Consider the following 27,520-nt stretch of genomic DNA (forward strand, 5'->3'; position numbering starts at 1 on the left):
CACACCAAAATCGCTCTTGTTTATTCGTCGCAAGCCCAGAGAAGGCAGATTGGAGCCTGCTATTCTGCATGATTCCTCCTTAACGAGTCAGGGCGGGGGCGAAAGCTAATGCTAGAGAATGCATGCTCATTGCTCGCTCAGACGCTCTCTGGCAGATGTGATGCCCTGTGACAGGCCAGAGACGGGGCCTCGTTGGGTGACACGTGCCCTTCTGCCCATGGCACGAGATCCTCCCCCTCCGCCCTACGTCCTGTCTCGCCCATCACTGGGCAAAAACACCACTTTGGTGTCTCCATGACGCAAGCCTGGAACAACAAACCTAAAAGAAGCGTTCTCATTGGCTATCCGGTGATGCGTCACAGAAATCAGCCCAGATATGAGCAGCAGAGACAAAGGGATGGGGTTCAGGTTGGTGGGGGAGAAATTCAGGGCTGGGGAAACATCTACTGCTATTATGCTCCAACATGTTTCCTTTTTAACCATAAGGGAGGGAGGAGGTCAAAGAATAGCACTTAGGAGAGAAGTGAGAACAAAGTGGTCTAATTGTAACAATTCTTGAGGGATAGGATTTGTAAGTTAAGGTTCGAGAAATGGCTTTGTAGATGTTTTGTAGGTATGTAAATTCAACCTCCGATTTCACTCATGTAAAAGTGGCTTAGCTTTGGCTAAAACTGTCCATCGCATGAAGCCAAGGGGTAAAAGGAAAACGTGCAAAGATCATTATGAAAAATGCATCCACCTATGTTTGTATCCAATCATTGAAATGCATCCACTTATGTTTGTATCCAACACATTGAACTATTTCTAAATGAAGTAACTATCCCCAGACATTGAAATATCTGTGAATGGTATAGATTTTGTGGTTGCAATGTCAAAAGTTTGTTCTCTGTTGTAGTTGTGTAAAAGACTCTGCCACAACAGAGCAATGGAGTTTGAATGAGAAGTATGGAGAGAGTTTTGGGGGAATTTGGTTTGTACTGCCAACACTGAATAATCCACAAGGGTGTCTCTAGGCGGTCTCTAATTGTAAGTCACTCTGGTTAAGCGCGTCTGCTAAATGACAAATGTTTCAAATGGGCCTATCTAGCTCATTAAGTATCGGTCTTCCTCTGTTAGCCCAGCCTCTTTGGCACCAATGTGTGTAAGCACCATATACACCACCCCAAAAGATGGGATGAAGGAAAGGGTGTGTGTTTTCTGCAAATGCTATGTGGTGCCTGAGTGGGTTGGCCAACCCCAGTCCCTTTCCCTACTAAATTATTTGTTGTATTGCTAGTCCTCTGTTTCTGTGATCATTGATTCTAGTCCTGAGTTTTTGTTATTTCAAAATTGTAACCTGGCTCAAACAAATGGATGAAGTTAACTAACAGCTACTGGGACAGTGAAAAGGCTTGCAAAATGAATACCACTCAAAAGGACACAGTATCTGCTCACAGACATGTATTTATTAATTCTATAAATGTTTTATAGGACCTTTTTATTTTCACATATGCACCCTCGCCCCATCTGGTCAGTCTCTAGAATCCACAGCACGTTGATGGCACCTTAATTGGGGAGAATAGCTTTGTGGTGATGACTGGGGCGGAATCAGTGAAATGGTATCAAATACATCAAACACATGGTTTCCAGGTGTGCCATTCCATTTGCTCAATTCCGGCCATTAATGTGAGCCGTTCTCCCCTCAGCAGCCTCCACTGCTAGCAGCAGTGTGGTGGAGCCGAAGAGATGGCGAGATGCACGTGTCGGGCTGGTGCATGTAATGAGTTGGGGTAGAAGTGGGGCTAGTCAGTGCCCGGGTTGACAGTTTGCCAGTGTTGTGACTGCAGTCTGCCACTTTGTCCGGAACACACTGAACTGAGCCCTTCTTTGTCCTTATAGGATGTTATTCTTTAGGCACCAAGTGAAGAAGAGGGACAGAAAAGGGGAGTGACTACCTAAACTAGTCCAATAAGACATGCCCATTTTCGTTTTCCGTTGCAAAACATTTTTGCTACGGTGGGCCCTAATGAATACGACACAGGCGGCATCACCAAGGCACATATCGAGGATCAGTGCACTCTCCCCAATCTTGACATTAGCTGGTGAAATACAAAAATTGCCCTTAGATCATTTCCACCCTCTGCCATGGCAGCCTTTGGCCTGGTGAGCCATTAATGTAGGGCAGCATGTTCCCCTTCATAATCTATCTGTTTTTTTTACCATCTCTCTATCACTACTTTTTCTTTAGGATTTTGTGAAAGCTGCTTATCTCTCCGGACTCAAACATTTTTTTCTTGTTTATTTGTAACGACGTTCGTCTGTAGAAGGAGAAGCGGACCAAAAAGCAGCGTGGTGGTTACTCATGTTTCTTTAATGGAAAATGAACGATTCATGAAATAACTTAAATCTACAAAACAACAAACAGACCGTGAAAAACCTATACAGCCTATCCTGTGACAACAAACACAGGGACAGGAACAATCACCCACAAACACACAGTGAAACCCAGGCTACCTAAGTATGATTCTCAATCAGAGACAACTAATGACACCTGCCTCTGATTGAGAACCATACTAGGCCGAAAACATAGAAATGCCCCAAAACATAGAAAAACAAACATAGACTGCCCACCCAACTCACGCCCTGACCATACCAAATAAATACAAAACAACGGAAATCAAGGTCAGAACGTGACATTATTTATGGCCTGTTATGGTGTTTCCATGGTTTTATTAGAACCATGTATGTAAATGTATACATATCTTTTTAGCTTTTTCTTTTTAGACTTGTTAGCTACTGTCTGGTACATGTTACTGTTAGCTACTGTCTGGTACATGTTACTGTTAGCTACTGTCTGGTACATGTTACTGTTAGCTACTGTCTGGTACATGCTACTGTTAGCTACTGTCTGGTACCTGCTACTATTAGCTACTGTCTGGCACCTGTTACTGTTAGCTACTGTCTGGTACCTGCTACTGTCTGGTACCTGCTACTGTTAGCTACTGTCTGGGACCTGCTACTATTAGCTACTGTCTGGTACCTGCTACTATTAGCTCGTGTCTGGTGGATGTTACTGTTAGCTACTGTCTGGTACATGTTACTGTTAGCTACTGTCTGGTACATGTTACTGTTAGCTACTGTCTGGTACATGTTACTGTTAGCTACTGTCTGGTACATGCTACTGTTAGCTACTGTCTGGTACCTGCTACTATTAGCTACTGTCTGGCACCTGTTACTGTTAGCTACTGTCTGGTACCTGCTACTGTCTGGTACCTGCTACTGTTAGCTACTGTCTGGGACCTGCTACTATTAGCTACTGTCTGGTACCTGCTACTATTAGCTCGTGTCTGGTGGATGTTACTGTTAGCTACTGTCTGGTACCTGCTACTGTCTGGTACCTGCTACTATTAGCTCGTGTCTGGTGGATGTTACTGTTAGCTACTGTCTGGTACCTGCTACTGTCTGGTACCTGCTACTATTAGCTCGTGTCTGGTGGATGTTACTGTTAGCTACTGTCTGGTACCTGCTATTGTCTGGTACCTGCTACTGTTAGCTACTGTCTGGTACCTGTTACTGTTAGCTACTGTCTGGTACCTGCTACTGTCTGGTACCTGCTACTGTTAGCTACTGTCTGGGACCTGCTACTATTAGCTACTGTCTGGTACCTGCTACTATTAGCTTGTGTCTGGTGGATGTTACTGTTAGCTACTGCCTGGTACCTGCTACGGTCTGGTACCTGTTACTGGAAAAAGAAAGCGTACTAGGCATTATTTTTTACATTTAACTAGGCAAGTCAGTTAAGAACAAATTCTTATTTACAATGACGGCCTACACCTGCTACACCCCGGACGACGCTGGGCCAATTGTGTGCTGCCCTATGGGACTCCCAATCACGGCTGGTTGTGAGACAGCCTGGAGTGACACCTCAAGATCTGAGATGCAGTGCCTTAGACCACTGCGCCACTTGGGAGCCCAAGAGCATCAAGATAATAGTTATAAAAGTGATTCTTGGTTAGCTGTAAATCTACCCCAACAATAAACTAAGTCCAGATTGGCCTAAGGACAGAATGGGGTCTTGCCAGTTGTCATCTTTGGCATGGATAACCCCATCCTTAACAAAAATTCCACATGACAAACATCTTATGTCAATGTTGGGCTGGGAAATGTCCTTACAATGTTTCCCTGTTTCTCCGTAAGAATTCATGCACTGAGGTATGTAAGAATGAGCATACTAAACGTGACCATCTGGGTTGCCCTCCCATAACTTCACAGATATCTGTGTATGGATTAGCTAAGCTTAGACAAATCCTTCACCACAGACATGTCATGAAATGAGAGAAAACACAAGGGGCAGAGAGACATTGCAAGGAGATGTTGCTAAACCTGATCAGGAAGCGCTCTGACATGACATGTAACAATTTACTGGGGGAGGATACCTTATGAATGATGTTGAATAAATGCGTTATGAAGGTTGTTCTGAACGATATTGAAACACTGAAAGGTGCTATGACTGGTGTCATAAGTGTTATGAGTATCATCTGTCAGGTACACACTGTCTATTCTCTTAAACCTGGACTCACACCTTGATTCGTACTAAAACCTATTCATAATAATAAATAAACACAAAGAAATGTAGGTCAATTCCATGTTCTTTTTTACAGGTCCTGTCATTTCACAACTGGAAGCGACGGGAGTTAAAGCAACAGTTGATTGTCTCACAGGCCAGATTTTTTTGGGAATACTGTTTTTCAGAACTTGTGGCTATAGACACTGGTGCCAGGGATAGACAGTGGTTAGAGAATTTTACTCTCCACAAGTTCCCAGTGGAGCGATGTTGAGTATAGCATCAACACAGTCTTATCATTGTGGCTTGCAGTCATTTTAAGATTCCGTTTTCCGTTAAGTCAAATTCTATTCCTGTTTCTAAGTAGGGTCATTAGCATTGCACTGTAGATAGGAATGTTGGAGGCTTTGTGTGAATCTCAATGGATTCGTGTAACAAGCCTCTTCACTTTTAATTTGTTACATTGGGGGAGACTAGGTTGCCAGAAGCATTTTAATAAATGTTCTCCCTATCCCCCTCCCTCTATCCCCTGCTCGCTCTTTCTTTCTCTTTCTAACCAACACACATTTGATATACAGTACCAGTCAAAGGTTTTGACACACCTACTCATTCAAGGGGTTTTCTTTATTTTGACTAGTCAAGACATCAAAAATATGAAATAACACATATCATGTCGTAACCAAAAAAGGTGTTAAACAAATCAAAATATATTTTAGATTCTTCAAAGTAGCCACCCTTTGCCTTGATGACAGTTTTGCAAACTCTTGGCATTCTCCCAACCAGCTTACCTGGAATGCTTTTCCAACCGTCTTGAAGGAGTTCCCACATATGCTGAGCATTTGTTGGCTGCTTTTCCTTCACTCTGCGGTCCAACTCATCCCAAACCATCTCTATCGGGTTGAGTTCGGGTGATTGTAGAGGTCAGATCATCTGATGCAGCACTCCATCACTCTCCTTCTTGGTCAAATAGCCCTTACATAGCCTGGAGGTGTGTTGGGTCATTGTCCTGTTGAAAAACAGAAAAACAAATGCCAGTCCCACTAAGTGCAAACCAGATGGGATGGCGTATTGCTGCAGAATAATGTGGTAAATGATGTGGCTAAGTGTGCCTTGAATTTTAAATAAATCACTGACTGTGTCACCAGCAAAGCACCCCCACAGCATCACACCTCCTCCTCCATTCTTCACGGTGGGAACCACACGTGCGGAGATCATCCGTTCACCTACTCTGCGTCTCACAGAGACGCTGCGGTTGGAACCAAAAATCGCCAAATTTGGACTCATCAGACCAAAGGACAGATTTCCACCGGTCTAATGTCCATTGCTCGGGTTTCTTGGCCCAAGCAAGTCTCTTCTTCTTATTGATGTCCTTTAGTAGTGGTTTCTTTGCAGCAATTCGACCATGAAGGTCTGAGTCACGCAGTCTCCTCTGAACAGTTGATGTTGGGATGTATCTGTTACTTGAACTCTGTGAATCATTTATTTGGGCTGCAATAACTCTGGGTCTTTCATTTCTGTGGCGGTTCTCATTAGAGTCAGTTTCATCATTGCGGTTGATGGTTTTTGCGACTGCACTTGAAGAAAGTTCTTGACATTTTCCGGATTGAATGACCTTCATGTCTTAAAGTAATGATGGACTGTCATTTCTCTTTGCTTATTTGAGCTGTTCTTGCCATAAAATGGACTTGATCTTTTACCAAATGGGGCTATCTTCTGTATACCACCCTTCTGCATACCACCCAGCAAAATCTCACTACAAGCCAAAGACTTAAAACACTAAAATGACGAGACAAAACACAACTGTCAAAACCCAACTGATTGGCTCAAATGCATTAAGAAGGAAAGAAATTCCACAAATGAACTTTTAATAAGGCACACCTGTTCATTGAAATGCATTCCAGGTGACTAACTTATGAAGCTGGTTGAGAGAATGCCAAGAGTGTACAAAGTTATCCTCAAGGCAAAGGGTGGCTACTTTTGAAGAGATTTGTTTAACCCTTTTTTTGGTTACTACATGATTCCATATGTGTTATTTCATAGTTGTGTTATTTCATATCTTCACTGTTAATTTCACAATATAGAAAACAGTAAAAAAATAAATAAGAAAAACCCTTGAATGAGTAGGTGTGTCCAAACTTTCAACAGTTTCTCTGCCTGTTTAGTTCTCTAGGCTACAGCAGCAACCGTTTGCTTTGTCCAGCGCAGTTCAAAGAGTTTACTGAAAAGTCTCTGCAAAGTGGGAGCAGGATGTGGCTTGCCAGGGAGATAAGTGAAGCCAGTTTAAAAAATTGTTTTTGTTTTTTTGTATTTAACCTTTATTTAACTAGGCAATTCAGTTAAGAACAAATTCTTATTTACAATGACGGCATACACCTGCCAAACCCGGACGACGCTGGGCCAATTGTGGGCCACCCTATGGGATAACCCAATCACGGCCGGTTGTGATACAGCCTGGATCTTTCCCCCTTGACTAAAACATGTCATTTTCAATAGCTGACCTATACAGAACCTACCTAGCCCACATACCCTTTAGGAAGACAGCCTAGTTTCTACAGTAGGGTAGGATCCAGTGGATTTGGTTATGACATGACAGTAGCACTCACTCACTCACACCTGCTACATGTGACTTATATTTGTTTTAATACGATCAAATGGAACCACACCCTATACTTCTTGTCAGCCTAGTTACAGAAAGGTTTACATTATACTTGCAGGACATATACTTAGAATGTACGGTTTCTCTGGATCTTGAGCAAAGGCAAGCAATAGATTAAGCTCAGAGAGTAGTCGGTATAGAGTAGAACTTCACCTGTGTATACTGTACATGTGGTAGAATCTAACATACTGCTAAACTGCAGATTCGGGGACTCGGTAGTCTCTACTAATGGTACTAGAACCATTTCACCCCCTGGGAGGCTGGGCCTATTTTGGGCTGTGGCACCAATGCCTTTTATTACTGTGTGGCTGAGGTGGTTGTGGTTAGCACAACTTGCCATAACCCCTCATTATGCAATTACAGTCTTTCATTGGGGTGGTAATACTCACATTGCTTCATAAACTGAGGATTTTTCTCACAACATCCATCGCTACAACAACATTCCCCTCTATATAAAAATGAAGGACAGCAGTAAGCAATGATCATTGTATAACCATTATGCAGTATATAGCACTCCCAAGGCCAGTCAGTCTTTTCCCCAAAATGAGTGACAAAGAGTGACATTGCTGAGTGCTCTGGTTTCCTCACTGCTGACAAAGGGGAAAACAAAGGCACATAGTCCGCCGGGATTGGGTGGGTTTTGTATTGGGCGGCAGGGTAGCCTAGTGGTTAGAGAGTTGGATTAGTAACCGGAAGGTTGCAAGTTCAAACCCCTGAGCTGACAAGGTACAAATCTGTCGTTCTTCTCACTGTTCCTAGGCCGTCATTGAAAATAAGAATTTGTTCTTAACTGACTTGCCCAGTTAAGTGTGTGTGTGTGTGTGTGGAGTTGAAAGGCACATATTAGCCCTTTCTCCACCCAGGCACTTCTCCCTTGAGTGATTTATTCCACACCAGCGCTGGTTTATTTAAGAAAGCACATTTGAAGGGGACAGGCGCAGACGGCCATCTGAGAGACATCGGATCAGACCCGTGTGTAGGGAAGGCATTCCAAAGGGAGAGGCAGAGATGCAGTTTGTGTTCACCCGGGGTGAGCAGCAGCAGGGAACTCTATAAGTGGGCCCAAAGGATTTACAGCCTTTGGCATTTGAAACGTATTCACTGGATGCCGAGTTGCCTCCTTATTGGTCCAGAGAGCTGCCAATCGTGAATATGTTTAAAAGCAGATCTGTCAGGATTGGCTGGCTGGGAATAGAAGGGAATTGATGTTTGCATGTGCTCCCTTGAGCCAACATGTGCTCAAGGGAGCACATGCAAACATTGTGGCTGGAGAGGAGGTCTATGATTGGTTGAGTTGAATCACATGTTTGTGTTGCTGAATCTGATCTATGGCTCTGTCTTGTATGTAAATGACAATGTTGAATGGACTGCACCGGTTTGTCTCTTTATCATGGCTCTGATCTCTCTCTCTCTCTCTCAATTCAATTCAATTCAAGGGTCTTTATTGGCATGGGAAACGTATGTTAACATTGCCAAAGCAAGTGTCTCTCTCTGTCTCTCTCTCTAACAAACTATTTCTATTGTTATGGACCTTCAAAGGAAAAAGTTGGACAACCAAATTCTTTGTTCAATCCCTTCAAAGGAGCAATGTGAATAACGTGATGATAATACAAGCATAAGCCAGTGCCCTCAAGCATACCAACATAGTAAAAGGGCTTGGATGGTTTCGAGGAACACTCACTTTAAGTGTGTCACCCAAATGTCAAAGGTCACAAGCCTTACATAGCGTGAGTTAGGTTGAATTTAACTATATGGTATAGTTGTTTCTGTATATAGCCCCTTTGTGCTCTTCAATCTCAAGAGGGCTGGTCAGATAATACTTTTCTAGAATTGGATATCAAGATATTCAATCCAATTCATGTTTTGTGCATGCAGTCATATAATATAACATATGTCACTGCCCGCACGTACGACCCTTATTCTACATCCATGTGACAGGATAATATTACCCTCAGACATGTATGTACAGTGCCTTGCGAAAGTATTCGGCCCCCTTGAACTTTGCGACCTTTTGCCACATTTCAGGCTTCAAACATAACGATATAAAACTGTATTTTTTTGTGAAGAATCAACAACAAGTGGGACACAATCATGAAGTGGAACGACATTTATTGGATATTTCAAACTTTTTTAACAAATCAAAAACTGAAAAATTGGGCGTGCAAAATTATTCAGCCCCTTTACTTTCAGTGCAGCAAACTCTCTCCAGAAGTTCAGTGAGGATCTCTGAATGATCCAATGTTGACCTAAATGACTAATGATGATAAATACAATCCACCTGTGTATCAAGTCTCCGTATAAATGCACCTGCACTGTGATAGTCTCAGAGGTCCGTTAAAAGCGCAGAGAGCATCATGAAGAACAAGGAACACACCAGGCAGGTCCGAGATACTGTTGTGAAGAAGTTTAAAGCCGGATTTGGATACAAACAGATTTCCCAAGCTTTAAACATCCCAAGGAGCACTGTGCAAGCGATAATATTGAAATGGAAGGAGTATCAGACCACTGCAAATCTACCAAGACCTGGCCGTCCCTCTAAACTTTCAGCTCATACAAGGAGAAGACTGATCAGAGATGCAGCCAAGAGGCCCATGATCACTCTGGATGAATTGCAGAGATCTACAGCTGAGGTGGGAGACTCTGTCCATAGGACAACAATCAGTCGTATATTGCACAAATCTGGCCTTTATGGAAGAGTGGCAAGAAGAAAGCCATTTCTTAAAGATATCCATAAAAAGTGTTGTTTAAAGTTTGCCACAAGCCACCTGGGAGACACACCAAACATGTGGAAGAAGGTGCTCTGGTCAGATGAAACCAAAATTGAACTTTTTGGCAACAATGCAAAACGTTATGTTTGGCGTAAAAGCAACACAGCTGAACACACCATCCCCACTGTCAAACATGGTGGTGGCAGCATCATGGTTTGGGCCTGCTTTTCTTCAGCAGGGACAGGGAAGATGGTTAAAATTGATGGGAAGATGGATGGAGCCAAATACAGGACCATTCTTGAAGAAAACCTGATGGAGTCTGCAAAAGACCTGAGACTGGGACGGAGATTTGTCTTCCAACAAGACAATGATCCAAAACATAAAGCAAAATCTACAATGGAATGGTTCAAAAATAAACATATCCAGGTGTTAGAATGACCAAGTCAAAGTCCAGACCTGAATCCAATCGAGAATCTGTGGAAAGAACTGAAAACTGCTGTTCACAAATGCTCTCCATCCAACCTCACTGAGCTCGAGCTGTTTTGCAAGGAGGAATGGGAAAAAATTTCAGTCTCTCGATGTGCAAAACTGATAGAGACATACCCCAAGCGACTTACAGCTGTAATCACAGCAAAAGGTGGCGCTACAAAGTATTAACTTAAGGGGGCTGAACAATTTTGCACGCCCAATTTTTCAGTTTTTGATTTGTTAAAAAAGTTTGAAATATCCAATAAATGTCGTTCCACTTCATGATTGTGTCCCACTTGTTGTTGATTCTTCACAAAAAAATACAGTTTTATATCTTTATGTTTGAAGCCTGAAATGTGGCAAAAGGTCGCAAAGTTCAAGGGGGCCGAATACTTTCGCAAGGCACTGTATGTAGAGGAAGGGTTCTACATGTACAGGGGAGCCAGGCTCATTTGCGGTATGCGTGTTGTGTGTCACGTATGGAGAGCGCCTTTATTCAGATGGCATTGTGAACCTCGAAACATACATTACTGTAAACAGTTTGGCCAAGGCTGCGGTCATAACTCACTGTACACATATGCGTTTGTGCGTGTATCTGCACATCTGTACAGTACAATGCAGTACCTTTGTGTTCTTTTCAATAACGGCCACTGAGACGTTAACCATGCATGAGACAGAGGGTCCAGTGTATGGTATGTACGTGTAACTACGCAGGAAAAGTTGCTGTGTAACCCACTCCTCCTCAACCAGTTTGAACGAGTTTTCCCAAAAGTGAAAAACAGAGCAAAGGAGAGGGGGGGGGGGGGGGGGGGGGGGAGAGCACGAAGAGATGCCAACACAGAGTCTCTCAGTTCACTGTGGGCTATTTTGCAACTGCGACCCCCGAATTTCCCCCTTTTTTTTTCCCTCAACAAGCTGGCAAATTAGTGCAAAAGGTCATTCCAGCTTGCCCAGGAACACAGGAACACAAGTGTGCACCCCAGTAAACTCCACTGAAAATAAACACCCCCCACAAAGGTTGAGCTGCTTTCCCCAGCCAAACCTGACGCCAATGGTCTCTTTTGACCTGCCAGAAACATTATGGTGATATGAATGTATGCCAGTTGTGACAGAGGAGCAATCCCTGAAGGACTATTAGTTCTCCTAGAAGGTCAACAAGAGAACTTCTATTGCATTGCATCTAGAAAGAGAGTAATGGTAAAATATACATCGATATAGTGCTTCTTACAAGCACTGGCAAATTGGAGTGCTTTTTACAAGCTCTCCCAAGTGTTTGTAGTTCTATGTAAGAGGGGTGAAAGTTACTCAGGGGCTTGACTTTAAGTGACAACATTTTACCAGGAGTATGAGAAATGCTCCAGCTCGCAGCCTGGACTCGCGGAGGTTAAGGTGCAAGTCGCTGCATGCCTCATGCCTATGGAGACTGGCTAGGATTTAATTATGCAGACGTTTCCCTTGCATGTCAACAAGTTCACATATACAGTTGAAGTCGGATGTTTACATACACCTTAGCCAAATAAATTTAAACTCAGTTTTGCCCAATTCCTGACATTTAATCTAATTAAACATTCCCAGTCTTAGGTCAGTTAGGATCACCACTTTATTTTAAGAATGTGAAATGTCAGAATAATAGTGGAGAGAGTGATTTATTTCAGCTTTTATTTCTTTCATCACATTCCCAGTGGGTCAGAAGTTTACTTACACTCAATTAGTATTTGGTAGCATTGCCTTTAAATTGTTTAACTTGGGTCAAATGTTTCGGGAAGCCTTCCACAAGCTTTCCACAATAAGTTGGGTGGATTTTGGCCCATTCCTCCTGACAGAGCTGGTGTAACTGAGTCAGGTTTGTAGGTCTCCTTGCTCATACACGCTTTATCAGTTCTATGGGATTGAGGTCAGGTCTTTGTGATGGCCACTCCAATACCTTGGCTTTGTTGTCCTTCAGCCATTTTGCCACAACTTTGGAAGTATGCTTGGGGTCACTGTCCATTTGGAAGACCCATTTGCGACCAAGCTTTAACTTCCTGACTGATGTCTTGAGATGTTGCTTCAATATAACCACATAATTTTCCTCCTCATGATGTCATCTATACTGTGAAGTGCACCAGTTCCTCCTGAAGCAAAGCACCCCCTACAACATGATGCTGTGTTCTTCGGCTTGCAAGCATCCCCCTTTTTCCTCCAAACATAATGATGGTCATTATGGCCAAACAGTTCTATTTTTGTTTCATCAGACCAGAGGACATTTCTCCAAAAAGTACGATCTTTGTCCCCATGTGCAGTTGCAAACCGTAGTCTGACTTTTTTATGGTGTTTTTGGAGCAGTGGCTTATTGCTTGCTGAGCGTCCTCTCAGGTTATGTCGATATAGGATTCGTTTTACTGTGGATATAGATACTTTTGTACCGGTTTCCTCCATCATCTTCACAAGGTCCTTTGCTGTTGTTCTGGGATTGAATTGCACTTACTGCATCAAAGTACATTCATCTCTGGGAGACAGAACTCATCTCCTTCCTGAGCGGTATGACAGCTGCGTGGTCCCATGGTGTTTATACTATTGTTTGTACAGATGAACGTGATACCTTCAGGCTTTTTTTTTTTCTGAGGTCTTGGCTGATTTCTTTTGATTTTCCCATAATGTCAAGCAAAGAGGCACTGTGTTTGAAGGTGGCCTTGAAATACATCCACATGTACACCTACAAATTACTCAAATGATGTCAATTAGCTTCTAAAGCCATGACATAATTTTCTGGAATTTTCCAAGCTGTTTAAAGGCACAGTCAACTTAATGTATGCAAACTTCTGACCCACTGGAATTGTGATGCAGTGTATTGTAAGTGAAATAATCTGTCTGTAAACAATTGTTGGAAACATTACTTGTGTCATGAACAAAGTAGATGTCCTAACCGACTTGCCAAAGCTATCGTTTGTTAACAAGAAATTTGTGGAGTGGTTGAAAAACAAGTTTAAATGACTCCAACCTAAGTGTATGTAAACTTCAGACTTCAACTGTAGGCTACATACATTTCACGTCAAGGTGGACAAGATGGGGGAAGGTTAATAATGTAACTCACAGGGGCTCTAAAGGTGGAGGGGCGGGAAGGCTGGCCAGTGTTTGAGTTTACCTCCACAGATCAGTAGCTGGGGCCTTGAGGAATGTATCCTATGTTTGTAGTGACTCTGTGAGTGGTCATTATTGTGATGGAAAGGGCACTTATGTCAGCCATTTAGGCTCTCACCCAGAATGCTCCATTGTTTACTCCCTCAATCTCTTTACCTTTCATCCAGGCTTATTTTTGCCTCCTGATTTATGAATTGTGGGTGTGTTTTGGAGAATCATTTGTTAGTCCTATGGGCCCTGCTCAAAAGTAATGCAAGATAAAAGGATTAGGGTGCAATGTGGGACATAAAGGACCCCCTAGGAAGATATCAGTCCAGTCCAATCCAGCCACTAGGCCTTGACTATAGGAACCATGCTGTGTTCGGTATGAAGAGGAGGGTCAGCCAGTTGGAATCCTCCCAGGGTTGATCTCCTTACATAAGGTGCTATTTCGATGGGGAACATTCTGTGCACGTACTGATGGTGCACGTACCGCATGTACATCACAGTGACAGCCAGACGCATAACGTGTGCGTTGGTGCATATCGTGCGTGCAAGTGATTGTCCATTTCATCACAGGGGACCAATAAGAGGGCCTGTGGGACAGTGTCAAGTCGGGCTAATTGAGGTAATATGGACATGAATGTATAGTTAAAGTGACTATGCATAATGTATATGATAAACAGAGCAGCAGTGTAAAACAGGGGTTGGGGGGGGGGGACAACACACAATGCAAATAGTCCGGGTAGCCATTTAATTACCTGTTCAGGAGTCTTATGGCTTGGGGGTAAAAGCTGTTGAGAAGCCTCTTGGTCCTAGGCTTGGCCCTCCGGTACTGCTTGCCATGAGGTAGTAGTGAGAACAGTCTGTGGCTGGGGTCTTTGACCATTTTTAGGGCCTTCCTCTGACACCGCCTGGTGTAGTGGTCCTGGATGGCAGGCAGTGATGTACTAGGCCGTAGGCACTACCCTCTGTATTGTCTTGTGGTCGGAGGCCGAGCAGTTGCCGTACCAGGCAGTGATGCTCTCGATGTTGCAGCTGTAGAACCTTTTGAGGATCTGAGGACCCATGCCAAATCTTTTTAGTTTCCTGAGAGGGAATAGGCTTTGTCGTGCCCTCTTCACGACTGTCTTGGTGCGTTTGGACCATTCTAGTTTATTAGTGATGTGGACACCAAGGAACTTGAAGCTCGCAACCTGCTTCACTACAGCCCAGTCGATGAGAATGGGGGTTTGCTGGGTCCTCCTTTTCCTGTAGTCCACAATCATCTCCTTAGTCTTGGTTACGTTGAGTGAGAGGTTGTTACTCTGGCACCACCCGGCCAGGTCTCTGACCTCCTCCCTATAGGCTGTCTCGTCGCTGTCGGTGATCAGGCCTGCCACTGTTGTGTCATCTGCAAACTTAATGATGGTGTTGGAGTCGTGCCTGGCTACGCAGTCGTGGGTGAACAGGAAGTACAGGAGGGGACTGAGCATGCACCCCTGAGGGGCTCCAGTGTTGAGGATCAGCGTGGCAGATGTGTTGCTACCTACCCTCACCATCTGGGGGCGGCCCGTCAGGAAGTCCAGGATCCAATTGCAGAGGGAGGTGTTTAGTCCCAGGATCCTTAGCTTAGTGATGAGCTTTGAGGGTACTATGGTGTTGAACGCTGAGCTGTCAATGAATAGTCAATGAATAGCATTCTCACGTAGGTGTTCCTTTTGTCCAGGTGGGAAAGGGCAGTGTGGATGGAGTGCAATAGAGATTGCATCATCTGTGGATGTGTTTGGGCGATATGCAAATTGGAGTGGTTCTAGGGTTTCTGGGATAATGGTGTTGATGTGAGCCATTACCAGCCTTTCAAAGCACTTCATGGCTACGGACGTGAGTGCTACGGGTCTGTAGTAATTTAGGCAGGTTTCCTTAGTTTTCTTGGGCACAGGGACTATGGTGGTTTGCTTGAAAGATGTTGGTATTACAGACTCAATCAGGGACATGTTGAAAATGTCAGTGAAGACACCTGCCAGTTGGTCAGCACATGCCCGGAGCACACGTCCTGGAAATCCATCTGGCCTCGCGGCCTTGTGAATGTTGACCTGTTTAAAGGTCTTTCTCACATCAGCTACAGAGAGTGAACCAAACAGAATGGGTGGCATGTTGGTGACTGATAGTGGTCCATTAGGGCCTAGAGACTAGAAAGGAGCTGGGGTTTGATTAGGAATTCAGATAACGAAAGGGAGAGGGAAAAGGGACAAGCGCAGATGTTTTGACATCTGCAAAGGTCCTCATACCAATTTAGAGGTGTATGGAAGTGGATACTTTGCGCACAGCCATAAACAATGACTGGTTTTACAGTAGCCCATGGTGTGTGGGTATTCTGCTAACTCTGAGATGCATTCTGGGTAATGGACCATGGTGTATGTGAGTGCACGGTGAGTCATCAGATGACTTCAGTTTGGTTGGAGTTTTTTGGTTTTGAGGCGATGAGCGAAACGCACCATACATCGGTAGTCTGAGGATCCGTGTGTGTGTGTGGATAAAGAGATGGGTTTGGGATAAAGTACCTCAAAGATGTGTTGATCTGTTAGTCATTATTCTCCAGGGACACATCAGCTGTCCGAGAGATGATACCAACACAAAATGGGCTTGTATATCACTTAGCCTACAGATATCAACGTACTCTTCACATAACATATTTGAGGCAATAATGTGCTTTTCTCAAGGCTATACAGTACATTGTCCTAGTGGGGATTTCTAACCCCAACCCATGACTCCAACGCTCTTAAATTGTCTCACTGTCTCTTCAGTCTCTAAGTCGTTAGTCACGTTTGTCATGGTGTGACAGTGTACCTTACTGAATAAAGACTAGTAGAGAGAAACAGAGATGCCCTAATGTCCAGGGTCACAGACCTCCAGCAGGCTAAGGTGACCCATCACAGACCACCAAGGGCCACCATCAGTCACCAACATGCCACCCATTCTGTTTGGTTCACTTTCCTATGTAAGCATGTTTTGTCCTGTCTTGATAAAGAATCCAAACACAATAATCCTATTATCTATCTACATGGAGCGTACAAAACATTAGGAAGACCATTCTAATATTGAGTCACCCCCCCCCCCCTTGCCCTCAGAACAACATCAATTTGTCGAGGCATGGACGCTACAAGGTCAGTTGTGTCAAGCTGGCTGGATGTCCTTTGGTTGGTGGGCCATTCTTGTTGTAACAATGACGCTGGGAGTCAGGAAGCATGTGCAGTTGGTGAGTTTAATAATAAAGAACATGGAGCGAAACAAATCAAGAGAAGCTTCTGGCCATGAACACAGAACACAGAATCATCTGCCTGAAGAGTAGTGCTAGGGAGTGCTAGATAAAGGGGGAGTAATCAGGGTAGTCCAAGTGTGCCTAATGATGGGGTGCAGGTGTGCGTAATGAGGGCTGCCAGGTGTGTGTAATGATGGGTTGCCAGGACCAGGGTTGCCAGGGCCCCGACGCGCAGCTCCAGCTGCAGGACAACGCCGGCCAGGGGGACGGCCGAGAGGGTGAGGAGCGGCGAAGGTGGAAATCTCGGGTGATGTTGGGATCTGGAATGTTGTCCACCAGGTAATGAAGCCAACCCCCATGACTTCGGGAGTGCAGGAGGGATCTGACGGCGTAGGCGGGGCTTCCCTCGAGGGGAGACGGATAGGTGTGATGTGGGATAGCTTCAACCAGGAGACCAGGAACCACCGGCCTGAGGAGGGAAACACGAAAAGAGGGTGAGATCTGGTAGTTAGTGTGGAGCTGTAATCTATATGTCACCTTGTTGACCCTCCTGAGGACCTTGAACGGCACCATAAACCCGGGGGTTCAGCTTCTTACATGGCAGGCGAAGTGGGAGGTTCCTGGTGGGGAGGCAGCCACGATCACCAGGATGGAACATGGGAGCCTTACTGCAGTGGCGAATCCGCCTGCTCCTTCAGGTGGCAGATGGTGCGCTGGAGCCTCCCGTGGGCATTGTTCCAAACTTCTTCTGCGCGCCTGAACCACTTTTCCACCGCAGGAGCTTCGGTCTGGTTCAGGGTCCACGGAGCCAAGGCTGGCTGATAACCAAGAACACACTGAAAGGGAGTCAGCCCAGTGGAGAAGTGACGCAATGAATTCTAGGCATACTCCACCCAGTGAAGGAATCGGGCCACTCCCTCTGCAGGTCCTGGCAGTGACTCCTCAGAAACCTCAGCACAGCTCCTGGTTCATGATAAGCTGTAGACCACACTACCTACCGAGAGAGTTCTCATCTGTATTCTCCGTAGCTGTTTACATACCACCTCAGTCAGAGGTTGGCACTAAGATAGCATTGAATGAGCTGTATTCCACCATAAGGAAACAAGAAAACGCTCACTCAGAGGTGGCACTCCTAGTAGCTGGGGACTTTAATGCTGGGAAACGTAAATCAGTTTTACCAAATTTCTATCAGCATGTTAAATGTGTGACATTGGTCAGATGAATCAGATGCTAAGCTACAGGACTGTTTCGCTATCACAGACTGAAATATGTTCCGGGATTCTTCCAATGGCATTGAGGATTACACCACATCCGCCATTGGCTTCATCAATAAGTGATAACGTCGTCCCCACAGTGACCGTACGTACATACCCCAACCAGAAGCCGTGGATTACAAGCAGCATTCGCACTGAGCTAAAGGGTAGAGCTGTAGTCACCTGGAATTAATTTAAATTAACAGGTGTGCCTTGTTAAAAGTTAATTTGTGGGTTTGATGGGTTTGAGCCAATCAGTTGTGTTGTGACAAGGTAGGGGTTGTATACAGAAGATAGCCCTATTTGGTAAAATACCAAGTCCATTTTATGGCAGGAACAGCTCAAGATGTGTGGTTCCCACCATGAAGCATGGAGGAAGAGGTGTGATGGTGTGGGGGTGCTTTGCTTATGACACTGTCAGTGATTTATTTAGAATTCAAGGCACACTTAACCAGCATGGCTACCACATCATTCAGCAGCGATTCGCCATCCCATCTGGTTTGTGCTTAGTGGGTTTACCATTTGTTTTTCAACAGGACAATGATCCAAAACACACCTCCAGGCTGTGTAAGGGCTATTTGACCAAGAAGAAGAGTGATGGAGTGCTGCATCAGATTACCTGGCCTCCACAATCACTCAACCTCAATCCAGTTGAGATGGTTTGGGATGAGTTGGATCACAGAGTGGAGGAATAGCAGCCAACAAATGCTCAGCATATGTTGGAACTCCTTTAAGACTGTTGGAAAAGCATTCCAGGTGAAGCTGGTTGAGAGAATGCCAAGAGTGTGCAAAGCTGTCATCAAGGCAAAGGGTGGCTACTTTGAAGAATCTAAAATCTAAAATCTATTTAGATTTGTTTAACACTTTTTTGGTTACTACATGATTCCTTCCATATGTGTTATTTCATAGTTTGATGTCTTTACTATTATTATACAATGTAGACAATAGCAAAAATAAAGAAAAATACACTGAATGAGTATGTGTGTCCAAATGTATTTTTATTTAACTAGGCAAGTCAGTTAACAACAAATTCTTATTTACAATGACGGCCTACTGGGGAGCAATGGGTTAACTGCCTTATTCAGGCAGTAGTTTATGTGTCGGAGGCCTAGGGTCAGTCTGTTATATCTGGAGTATTTCTCCTGTCTTATCCGGTATCCTGTGTAAATTTAAGTATGCTCTCTTTAATTCTCTCTTTCTCTCTTTCTCTCTCTCGGAGGACCTGAGCCCTAGGACCATGCCTCAGGATTACCGGGCATGATGATTCATTGTTGTCCCCAGTCCACCTGGCCGTGCTGCTGCTCCAGGTTCAACTGTTCTGCAAGCGGCTATGGAACCCTGACCTGTTCACTGTGATTACTATTATTTGACCATGCTGGTCATTTATGAACATTTGAACATCTTGGCCATGTTCTGTTAAATCTCCACCTGGCACAGCCAGAAGAGGACTGGCCACCCCTCATAGCCTCTCTCATAGCCTCTCTAGGTTTCTTCCTAGATTTTGGCCTTTCTAGGGAGTTTTTCCTAGCCACCGTGCTTCTACACCTGGGTTTTAGGCTGGGTTTCTGTACAACACATTGATATATCAGCTGATGTAAGAAGGGCTATAGAAATATATTTGATTTGATTCAGGGGCAGAACGACAGATTTTTACCTCGTCAGCTCGGGTATTCGATCCACCAACCTTTCAGTTACTGGCCCAACGCTCTAACCACTAGGCAACCTGCCACCCCTTATGACTGGTACTGTATATACACACATTGTATATCGTTCCAAAATGCCATCCTGGGCCAATCAAAAGATGAATTGTTCATTTTCATTTCAAGTAAAACAATCTAAGAACAACTAATGTTTACATCACAATGCCCTATGGATCTATGTTAAAGGTGGCTCTGCCTGCCATGATGAGAGCAGATGGCAGAGGGCAGAGGGCAGAGGCTTTCTCCCTCCCTGTGATCACATTGAACACATACACATCCACACTGCGACATGTGCGTGTCTGGAGGAAGACGAGGTAGGAGGGAAGCTCTGGGATGTGTGTGTGTGTGTGTGTGTGTGTGTGTGTGTGTGTGTGTGTGTGTGTGTGTGTGTGTGTGTGTGTGTGTGTGTGTGTGGATGGAACTCTGTGTTCTGTACATTTTGTTCTACATTTAGGGTAGCGCTTCATGCCCAGAGCTAAGAGGAGTGACATGGCTCCCTGTCGCCAAGTGGTGGTGGGATGTGGAAATGCATCTGCCATGAGCCCTGGAGGTTAAAATGTACTGTACATACATACACACATATGTACACAAAAAGGCAGGCAAGCAGGCACACACGTGCACACACACACAGTATGTTATACATTTACTGATGTTCCTAGTCCCAGGAATTATATGACCTATTACGATTACTGCTATGTGGTTGGACTTTACTTGTCGACATATGGAGAGGCAGGCATTGTTCCATAATCATTGATTTGTGAACATTTACTCGCAAAGCTTGATATGATACTCTCCATACTAATAATGTCACCCCGACACCTTTCCTTCCATTACTTTAGACTTTTAAAGAGGCAATCAGCAGTTGCTACATGTTTGGGCTTATAAACGAATGACGGTTGTTGTAGAATATCACTTATAAATGCCTCATGAGCTTAGTTCAAATGTCGAAATATAAGCTTTGTTTGTAAACAAAGTAAACGTGAACAAACACTATAAGGCCGCTAAAACAAGGTTAAAACTATAACTCTGTCTATGAATTTGAGAGTGGTTACATTTCTCCAGCCCCACCCCACAGTTTTTTTTACCGAAACAGGGGCAGGGTCAATGCTTTGTTATTGTTTCAACTGCGGATTGCCCCTTTAAGCGGACATGTACCAGAAAGTAAGCGACTGTCAAGGTGTAACACACTTCATCCATGCAGGGTCCTTTATAACTTCTTTTAGCCGACATACACATGCAACATCCCCTTAAACAATCAGCAAAAATAGTATTTGGTGTTTCTTCTCCTCAAAATTCTCAGCCCACCACAATTGATTTTTGATTTGGTAGCCTCATACATACACACCGGTTTCAACTGGTTTCATGCCCCATATGTAATAACAGAAAGGGTAAAGCATCCATTAAGGAGCAGAGGTAAAACAGGATAAGGTAAATCAATACATTCTTATCCATAAAGTCAAACTTTAAATGTGTGAAATGTAAAAGTTTAGACTTCCTGAGTCACCTAGTGGCCATGAAAGGCAATGCCCAAAGGATGTACTACACATGTAAGAGCCTTCATACGTTCGTTGTTATCACAGATCTAAATTGGTTGGATTGGTCAAAGTAATACGGTGGTAACCTTGCTTACACCAATCCAATCACTTAAAGATCAGCGATAACTTCAAGGAAGGGAAGAAGGAATGATGCATTGCACATCTAATGGAATAAGGCCCATGTGAGATTGAGCGCAAGGTAAAGGGAAACTCAATGCTGCTTCTTTCACCTCCAGATGGCAAGTGCCATCAGGTCAGTCTGACGTCTTAGGATTGATTTAGGATGGAGCTAAGTGGAGGGTTATGGCATATAGTCTATAAGGAGACAATGCATGAAATAGAAGGCTCATATAGCCTACAATACATAGCTTAGGCTACATGCCTACAGTATGAGTGAGTTTAATCATTCCTTGACTAGAACTGGATACAGTTGACGTTGCCCCTAGATACGTTAACTGAATTATGTTTGAGCTGATCTGCGCAGCATTTACCTTGAATGTGATCTCTGCTCACATCAGGGAAAATGCCTTAGAAAGGCAGCATTGTTGGGTGAATAGTGCACTGCTCCATAACACACCTTTGGATTGAATCCCAGCCTAAGTCCATAATAACTGCATGAGTTGATTTGCTGTGCCAGTAGTCTCCCTGTTGAATGATGCAGATGGAACTTTAATGTAGAAGGACACAACCATTCAGCAGACAGAGGCATGATGATCAGGTGCAGCAAACACTAACAACACACTGTGAGTGGAGGGGATCAGTGAGTTTTAGGCCTGTATAACGTTCACAGGTTAGCAGTGAAAAACCTTGTGCCCTAATGAATACGACCCAGGTAAATATTTGGGTATCTCCATCTCAGGAGGAAATCCAACCCCGGGCAGCCATGATCAGTGGCTGCTGTTCAAACAGGAAACATCCATCAGCAGTCAAGCCTATATTGTGTTCCTGTGTGTGTGTGTGTGCGTGTGTGTGTGTGCATGCGTGCGTGTGTGCGTGCCTCTCCCATACAAACCCATACATTATTGAAGTTTATCTTAGAAGTATGCAATCCCCTCATTAAAGCGGAACTCTATATGGTAATCAAAACTGGCAACACGAGAACTACAGGTATGCTAAGATTACACCACTGTGTAGTATAATCAAGATTATCGTCAAGGCTGCCAATATTACATTGTTTAACAGTCTGATGGCCTTGAGATAGAAGCTATTTTTCAGTCTCTCTGTGTTAGTGATGGCTGTTTAACAGTCTGATGGCCTTGAGATAGAAGCTATTTTTCAGTCTCTCTGTGTTAGTGATGGCTGTTTAACAGTCTGATGGCCTTGAGATAGAAGCTATTTTTCAGTCTCTCTGTGTTAGTGATGGCTGTTTAACAGTCTGATGGCCTTGAGATATAAGCTATTTTTCAGTCTCTCTGTGTTAGTGATGGCTGTTTAACAGTCTGATGGCCTTGAGATAGAAGCTATTTTTCAGTCTCTCTGTGTTAGTGATGGCTGCTTAACAGTCTGATGGCCTTGAGATAGAAGCTATTTTTCAGTCTCTCTGTGTTAGTGATGGCTGTTTAACAGTCTGATGGCCTTGAGATAGAAGCTATTTTTCAGTCTCTCTGTGTTAGTGATGGCTGTTTAACAGTCTGATGGCCTTGAGATAGAAGCTATTTTTCAGTCTCTCTGTGTTAGTGATGGCTGTTTAACAGTCTGATGGCCTTGAGATAGAAGCTATTTTTCAGTCTCTCTGTGTTAGTGATGGCTGTTTAACAGTCTGATGGCCTTGAGATAGAAGCTATTTTTCAGTCTCTCTGTCCCAGCTTTGATACATCTGACCTCGCCTTCTGGGTGGTAGCGGGGTGAACAGGCAGTGGCTCGGGTGGTTGTTGTCCCTGATGATCTTTTTGGCCTTCCTGTGACATTGGGTGCTGTAGGTGTCCTGGACGGCAGGTAGTTTGCCCCCGGTGATGCGTTGTGCAGACTGCACCACCCTCTGGAGAAGCCCTGCGTTTGTGGGCGGTGAAGTTGCCGTACCAGGCGGTGATACAGCCAGACAGGATGCTCTCAATTGTGCTGTAATCTGTAAAAGTTTGTGAAGGTTTTAGGTGACAAGCCAAATTTCTTCAGCCTCTTGAGGTTGAAGAGGCGCTGTTGGGATTGAGGCAATGTTTACTATGATTGTGATTGGTGCATGCAAAACTTTACAACACTTTTTTGGGGGTAATAAATTAGAAAGAAAATGAGAAAAACATTTTGTTAGATAATAAATAATGAAACTTTGAAAAACTGTTAGAAGAGTTTATTAAAATGTGTCAGAAACATATTTTCTTTAAATATCTGGTTGTATTATGCTCAGTATTCAATGAAACCGTATAGGTCATCAGAGCTTTATGATATCTGTCTCCATCTACATTACACTAGCAAGCCCTCCTCAGGTTGCCAACAAACCAGTACTTGAAAACCAGCTCTCCAAGGAAGTGAACAGGTAAGGATTGGAGTTTGCAGTTTGTGTACAAACACACTAAAAGTAAATTAGGTAGATGATTAAAAAAAGAAACAGGAAAGACATGATACAGTGTTGTCACTCGACACTTTTCAAATGCATCTGGAGTCCAATAAGTACTCTACTCTTTAGTCACCCCACCCTAAACAAAACTATACGTGTATCGACGTACATGTTGCGATGGTACAACTTCATTTGGTAGCAGTAGTCTGCCCTGAACTTTCTGCCATAATTGTGCCACATTTTATACTGAGCTGATCTTGCTTGTCGTCTACCACATGACAACGTGTGACAGAAATGAACAACAATCAATTAGGAGGAAGATTAAGCCCTGTGTACTGATCTACTGAACAGGAGCATCATTGGGCTTTGGACCTGTCTTCTCATAATGTTGGTCAAATGGGACATACACTCTAATCAGTATCAGAGTGTAACGGGCATCTAAATGTGGCACCAGTGTGGAGCCAGCGCCCACTGGGTTAGGGTTACAGCGGCCAGTCTAGCGGTGCCAGCCGACAATGGCCCACTACCTCTGGGAAAGAGCCCTGCTGAAAAATACATGAGGAAACCCACACCTGTTTCCAGGTAACCGATGCAGCCTGAATCCTGAACCGTGACGACGTGTGTGTGGTTGCGTACATGCATGGGGTTGTGTGTGTGTGTTCACATTGGCAACTGCTTGATTCCTCTAACTGATCAGATGCTTCACAGGGATGTTACCAGCAACCCGTGTTCCTGACAAGAGACATTGACAATCTAATCAGGATACAACATGAAACAGCACAGGCCTACAACACTATAGACAGGCCTAGAGTGAGTCAGGTCAAAGTTCCGTCGAGGCTGAGTCGTTGTCTAAGAGCTGGAAGTGTACGAATGGGAAAAGGGCATTAGCCAAACTGAGAAGACCTGAAGAGGGGACTTGGTGGAGGGCGGTCTGCCTCACAAAGCTGTGAGGCCTTACTGAGAGTTGTTTCAACAGTTCTAGAGGTCTTTTAGGGTGAACAAGCATGAATCCCATATGGAAAGTGTACAAGAGCAAAGTGCTGAAGACCCTGAACCCGGACCAAGAGGAGTACACAGAGGAAGAGGTAGAGAATATAAAAAGCGTATCTTTCATCTGCAGATTTCCCCTGCAGATGTCTTGTTCTGTGATCTAAAAGGTACAACTAATCCTACATCAGCTCTCCTACCCTGAGACGCCTGATACACACAACCTCTCATTTAGGATCGCTGTGGCTTCTCACAGCGACAGATCTGTTGGTTTGCTTATTCATTGTTGTTGAAGTTTGACTTAAATAATTTTGTTTCCGCTCACAAAGGCTTATTTCTGCTGGAACTTTGAGGAAACTACAGAGCAGTTCCTCTTGTGCTTTGTTATAGTTTTGGCCAAAACATGCTAATCACCGTAGCATAGGCTTTCAATTACAAATTCGAAACCCAAATCGCTGCTATAGTACTCTGTCTGCAGCAGCTACTGGTTTATTCATATGAACTTTCACCCACCCCTCGTACTGTAACCTATGTTAGCTAATATGATAGACAAGCTATCAGTGCTATCAGACATACTATCAGGTTAAAAAAAATCCAAGGGTCTTTGGATGATTTTTTCTCGTCTCGACACCCCCGATGTGTCCGGGGTTGGTACAGGCTGTTGGAACAAGGATGACCCAGTTCTTCGGAACGTCGGGAAACCTGATCCCGAACTGGAGCTGCGTACACGGATTAGATGGCATTCCAGTGACAGGGGATGAGACAGACGAAGACAGAAAGCCCCCATATTCAGAGTAGGAGTGCTGATCTAGGATCAGTTTTGCCTTGTAGATCATAATGAATAATATTACATTTCATTATTATGTCCTTGACATGGTGACAGGGCTTGTGTGAAGGATACTGCGTTAGAATGATGTCTGAAAACATCGCTTACTTAGAGTTCTCTGAGTTATGGGGGGACTTAAGCTGTCATCGTTCTTACTGTATGTCTGAGACAAGCGAAGAATATTTACCCTCTTGGAAATTAACTCTGTGGCAGCTTTTTCTATTCTTAAAGTGGATACAGAAATACAGTAGGCTGTATATTCTCCCTCAGTTTTTTGTCTTCGGCATAATGGATTAAAAGGAATCCACAGGGATTACTCCAATCTGACTTCTTCAATATAGTAAATGATGTTGCTACAAAGGAGGATTTTGTGTTCCATTTGGGCACTGTCCAGCATTTTCAATGACAGACTTTTCCTTGACATTTTCTGTGTAATTATTTTTCTGGAAATTGCTTGTAGTGTCTATATTAACCCACTAGAGGGCAACCACTACCAATAAATCGAATGCACTGAAAAGCAGGATCGCCGAGTACAGCATGTGTTTTTACACAGAGCTCAATACTTCACTACCAACACTGCTGTGCTGAGGCAATATAAATGTGTGATGGTCATTGCTGGGCTTGTGTTCCCAGGTCAATAATGCAGAGATTGACATGAGCCCTGTCCAGGAGGATGAGGGGCCCAATGCAGTGTCTCAGCTGGCCAAGAGAGTAAGCACACACACACACACACACACACACACACACACACACACACACACACACACACACACACACACACACACACACACACACACACACACACACACACACACACACACACACACACACACACACACACACACAGACACGGCATGGAACTTAATGCAGACGTTACACATGAATCACATTCCAAAGGATTGGCATTGGACAGTGCTCCAGCGCACGCACACACACACACACACACCTTTGACACTGTGTTCAGGTGCAGGGTGCTGGGGCTAAAGGCTGGAACAGAATGTCAGCTCTCTTCAACAAAGAGGATGAGCACCAGCTATTGGAGGAGACTGAGAGCCCGCCTGTCCCAGACCAGTCAGTGGGACTCAACTCTTCTACACAGCTCTCTATTCCCCTGCCCCCTCCTCTTCCACCTCCTCTTCCTGAACATGGGAATGTCAGCCATGTCTAATGAATTAATGCTTAATTAAATACATAAATAAATAAATAAAGTAATTATTTATATTAATTGAGTTAAACATATAATGATACACAAAATGACGGTCCCCCTCCATCCCTTGTATCCCCAGTCCACTAGCAGTGACGCCTGAGGAGCCGCAGAGACCGGCCAGACCCTCCGGATTCTGGGGTAGCTTCGCCACCAACTGGAAACAAATGGCCGCCTCAAAACAGGCTGAAGCCGCAGCAAACGAGACGGGCACGATGGAGGAGGGTCAGGAGGCGGCAGGGGAGGGAGGTGGTGAGGGAGGGGGGGAGAGTTTCCAGGGGGAGAACACGGAGGGCGAGCAGAGTCAAGATGGAGGAGGAGGGAGCAACACCAGCTTCTCCAGATACGCCATGCTTGGAGGAGGGAGCGAGAACACGCCCTTCAAGTGGAACTTTGTCACAGGCAAGCTGGCTGAGTTGAAGACCAAGAGCATGTCTGGCCAGGAAGACTAACAAGCCAGCTGTAAGGGATGGGATGGGGTCTGGGGCAGGGGTTGAGTGGGGTCAGGGGATGAGGGGGTACATGGGTACATGGGGCCGAATGTCCTCCTAGCCTAGCCTGGTCCCAGATCGGTTGATGCTGTCTTGTAAACATTGCATGACTGTGACCATAGGAGTTGGCAAAGCAGCGTGAACAGATCTGGGACCAGGCTCCACCTAACCAGTTATCATCTTCATTCTACTTGCTCAGGTGTAGATTTTACCCACCACACCAACACCAGTAGCAATTGACTTTTCAGATGTAAGGGAGTGTATAGGGAATAGGGACTAGGGGTCGATATGGAATTTAGCTCTCACCTCCCTTTCCAT

The 27,520-nt window shown here is 44.4% G+C and overlaps 1 protein-coding gene across 1 annotated transcript; it reads left to right on the forward strand.

Moving 5' to 3' along the window:
- Positions 1–24,317: 24,317 nt before the first annotated feature.
- LOC118936744 (uncharacterized protein C1orf232-like) lies at positions 24,318–27,163 on the forward strand. Its single transcript, XM_036933854.1, has 4 exons — positions 24,318–24,779; positions 26,141–26,218; positions 26,472–26,578; positions 26,794–27,163. The coding sequence occupies exons 1-4, from the start codon at positions 24,699–24,701 to the stop codon at positions 27,161–27,163; spliced, it is 636 nt and encodes a 211-aa protein (XP_036789749.1). The 5' UTR covers positions 24,318–24,698.
- The last annotated feature ends 357 nt before the right edge of the window (positions 27,164–27,520 follow it).

The sequence above is a fragment of the Oncorhynchus mykiss genome, chromosome 2, assembly GCF_013265735.2.
Source record: "Oncorhynchus mykiss isolate Arlee chromosome 2, USDA_OmykA_1.1, whole genome shotgun sequence".
Taxonomy (NCBI): Eukaryota; Metazoa; Chordata; class Actinopteri; order Salmoniformes; family Salmonidae; genus Oncorhynchus; species Oncorhynchus mykiss.

Excerpts from the sequence above, each read along its gene's own strand:
- LOC118936744 (XM_036933854.1), top strand. The coding sequence starts at position 24,699 with ATGAATCCCATATGGAAAGTGTACAAGAGCAAAGTGCTGAAGACCCTG. Across the intron at positions 24,780-26,140 it reads AGGAGTACACAGAGGAAGAG|GTCAATAATGCAGAGATTGA; the intron begins GTAGAGAATATA and ends TTGTGTTCCCAG. Across the intron at positions 26,579-26,793 it reads AGCCCGCCTGTCCCAGACCA|TCCACTAGCAGTGACGCCTG; the intron begins GTCAGTGGGACT and ends TTGTATCCCCAG.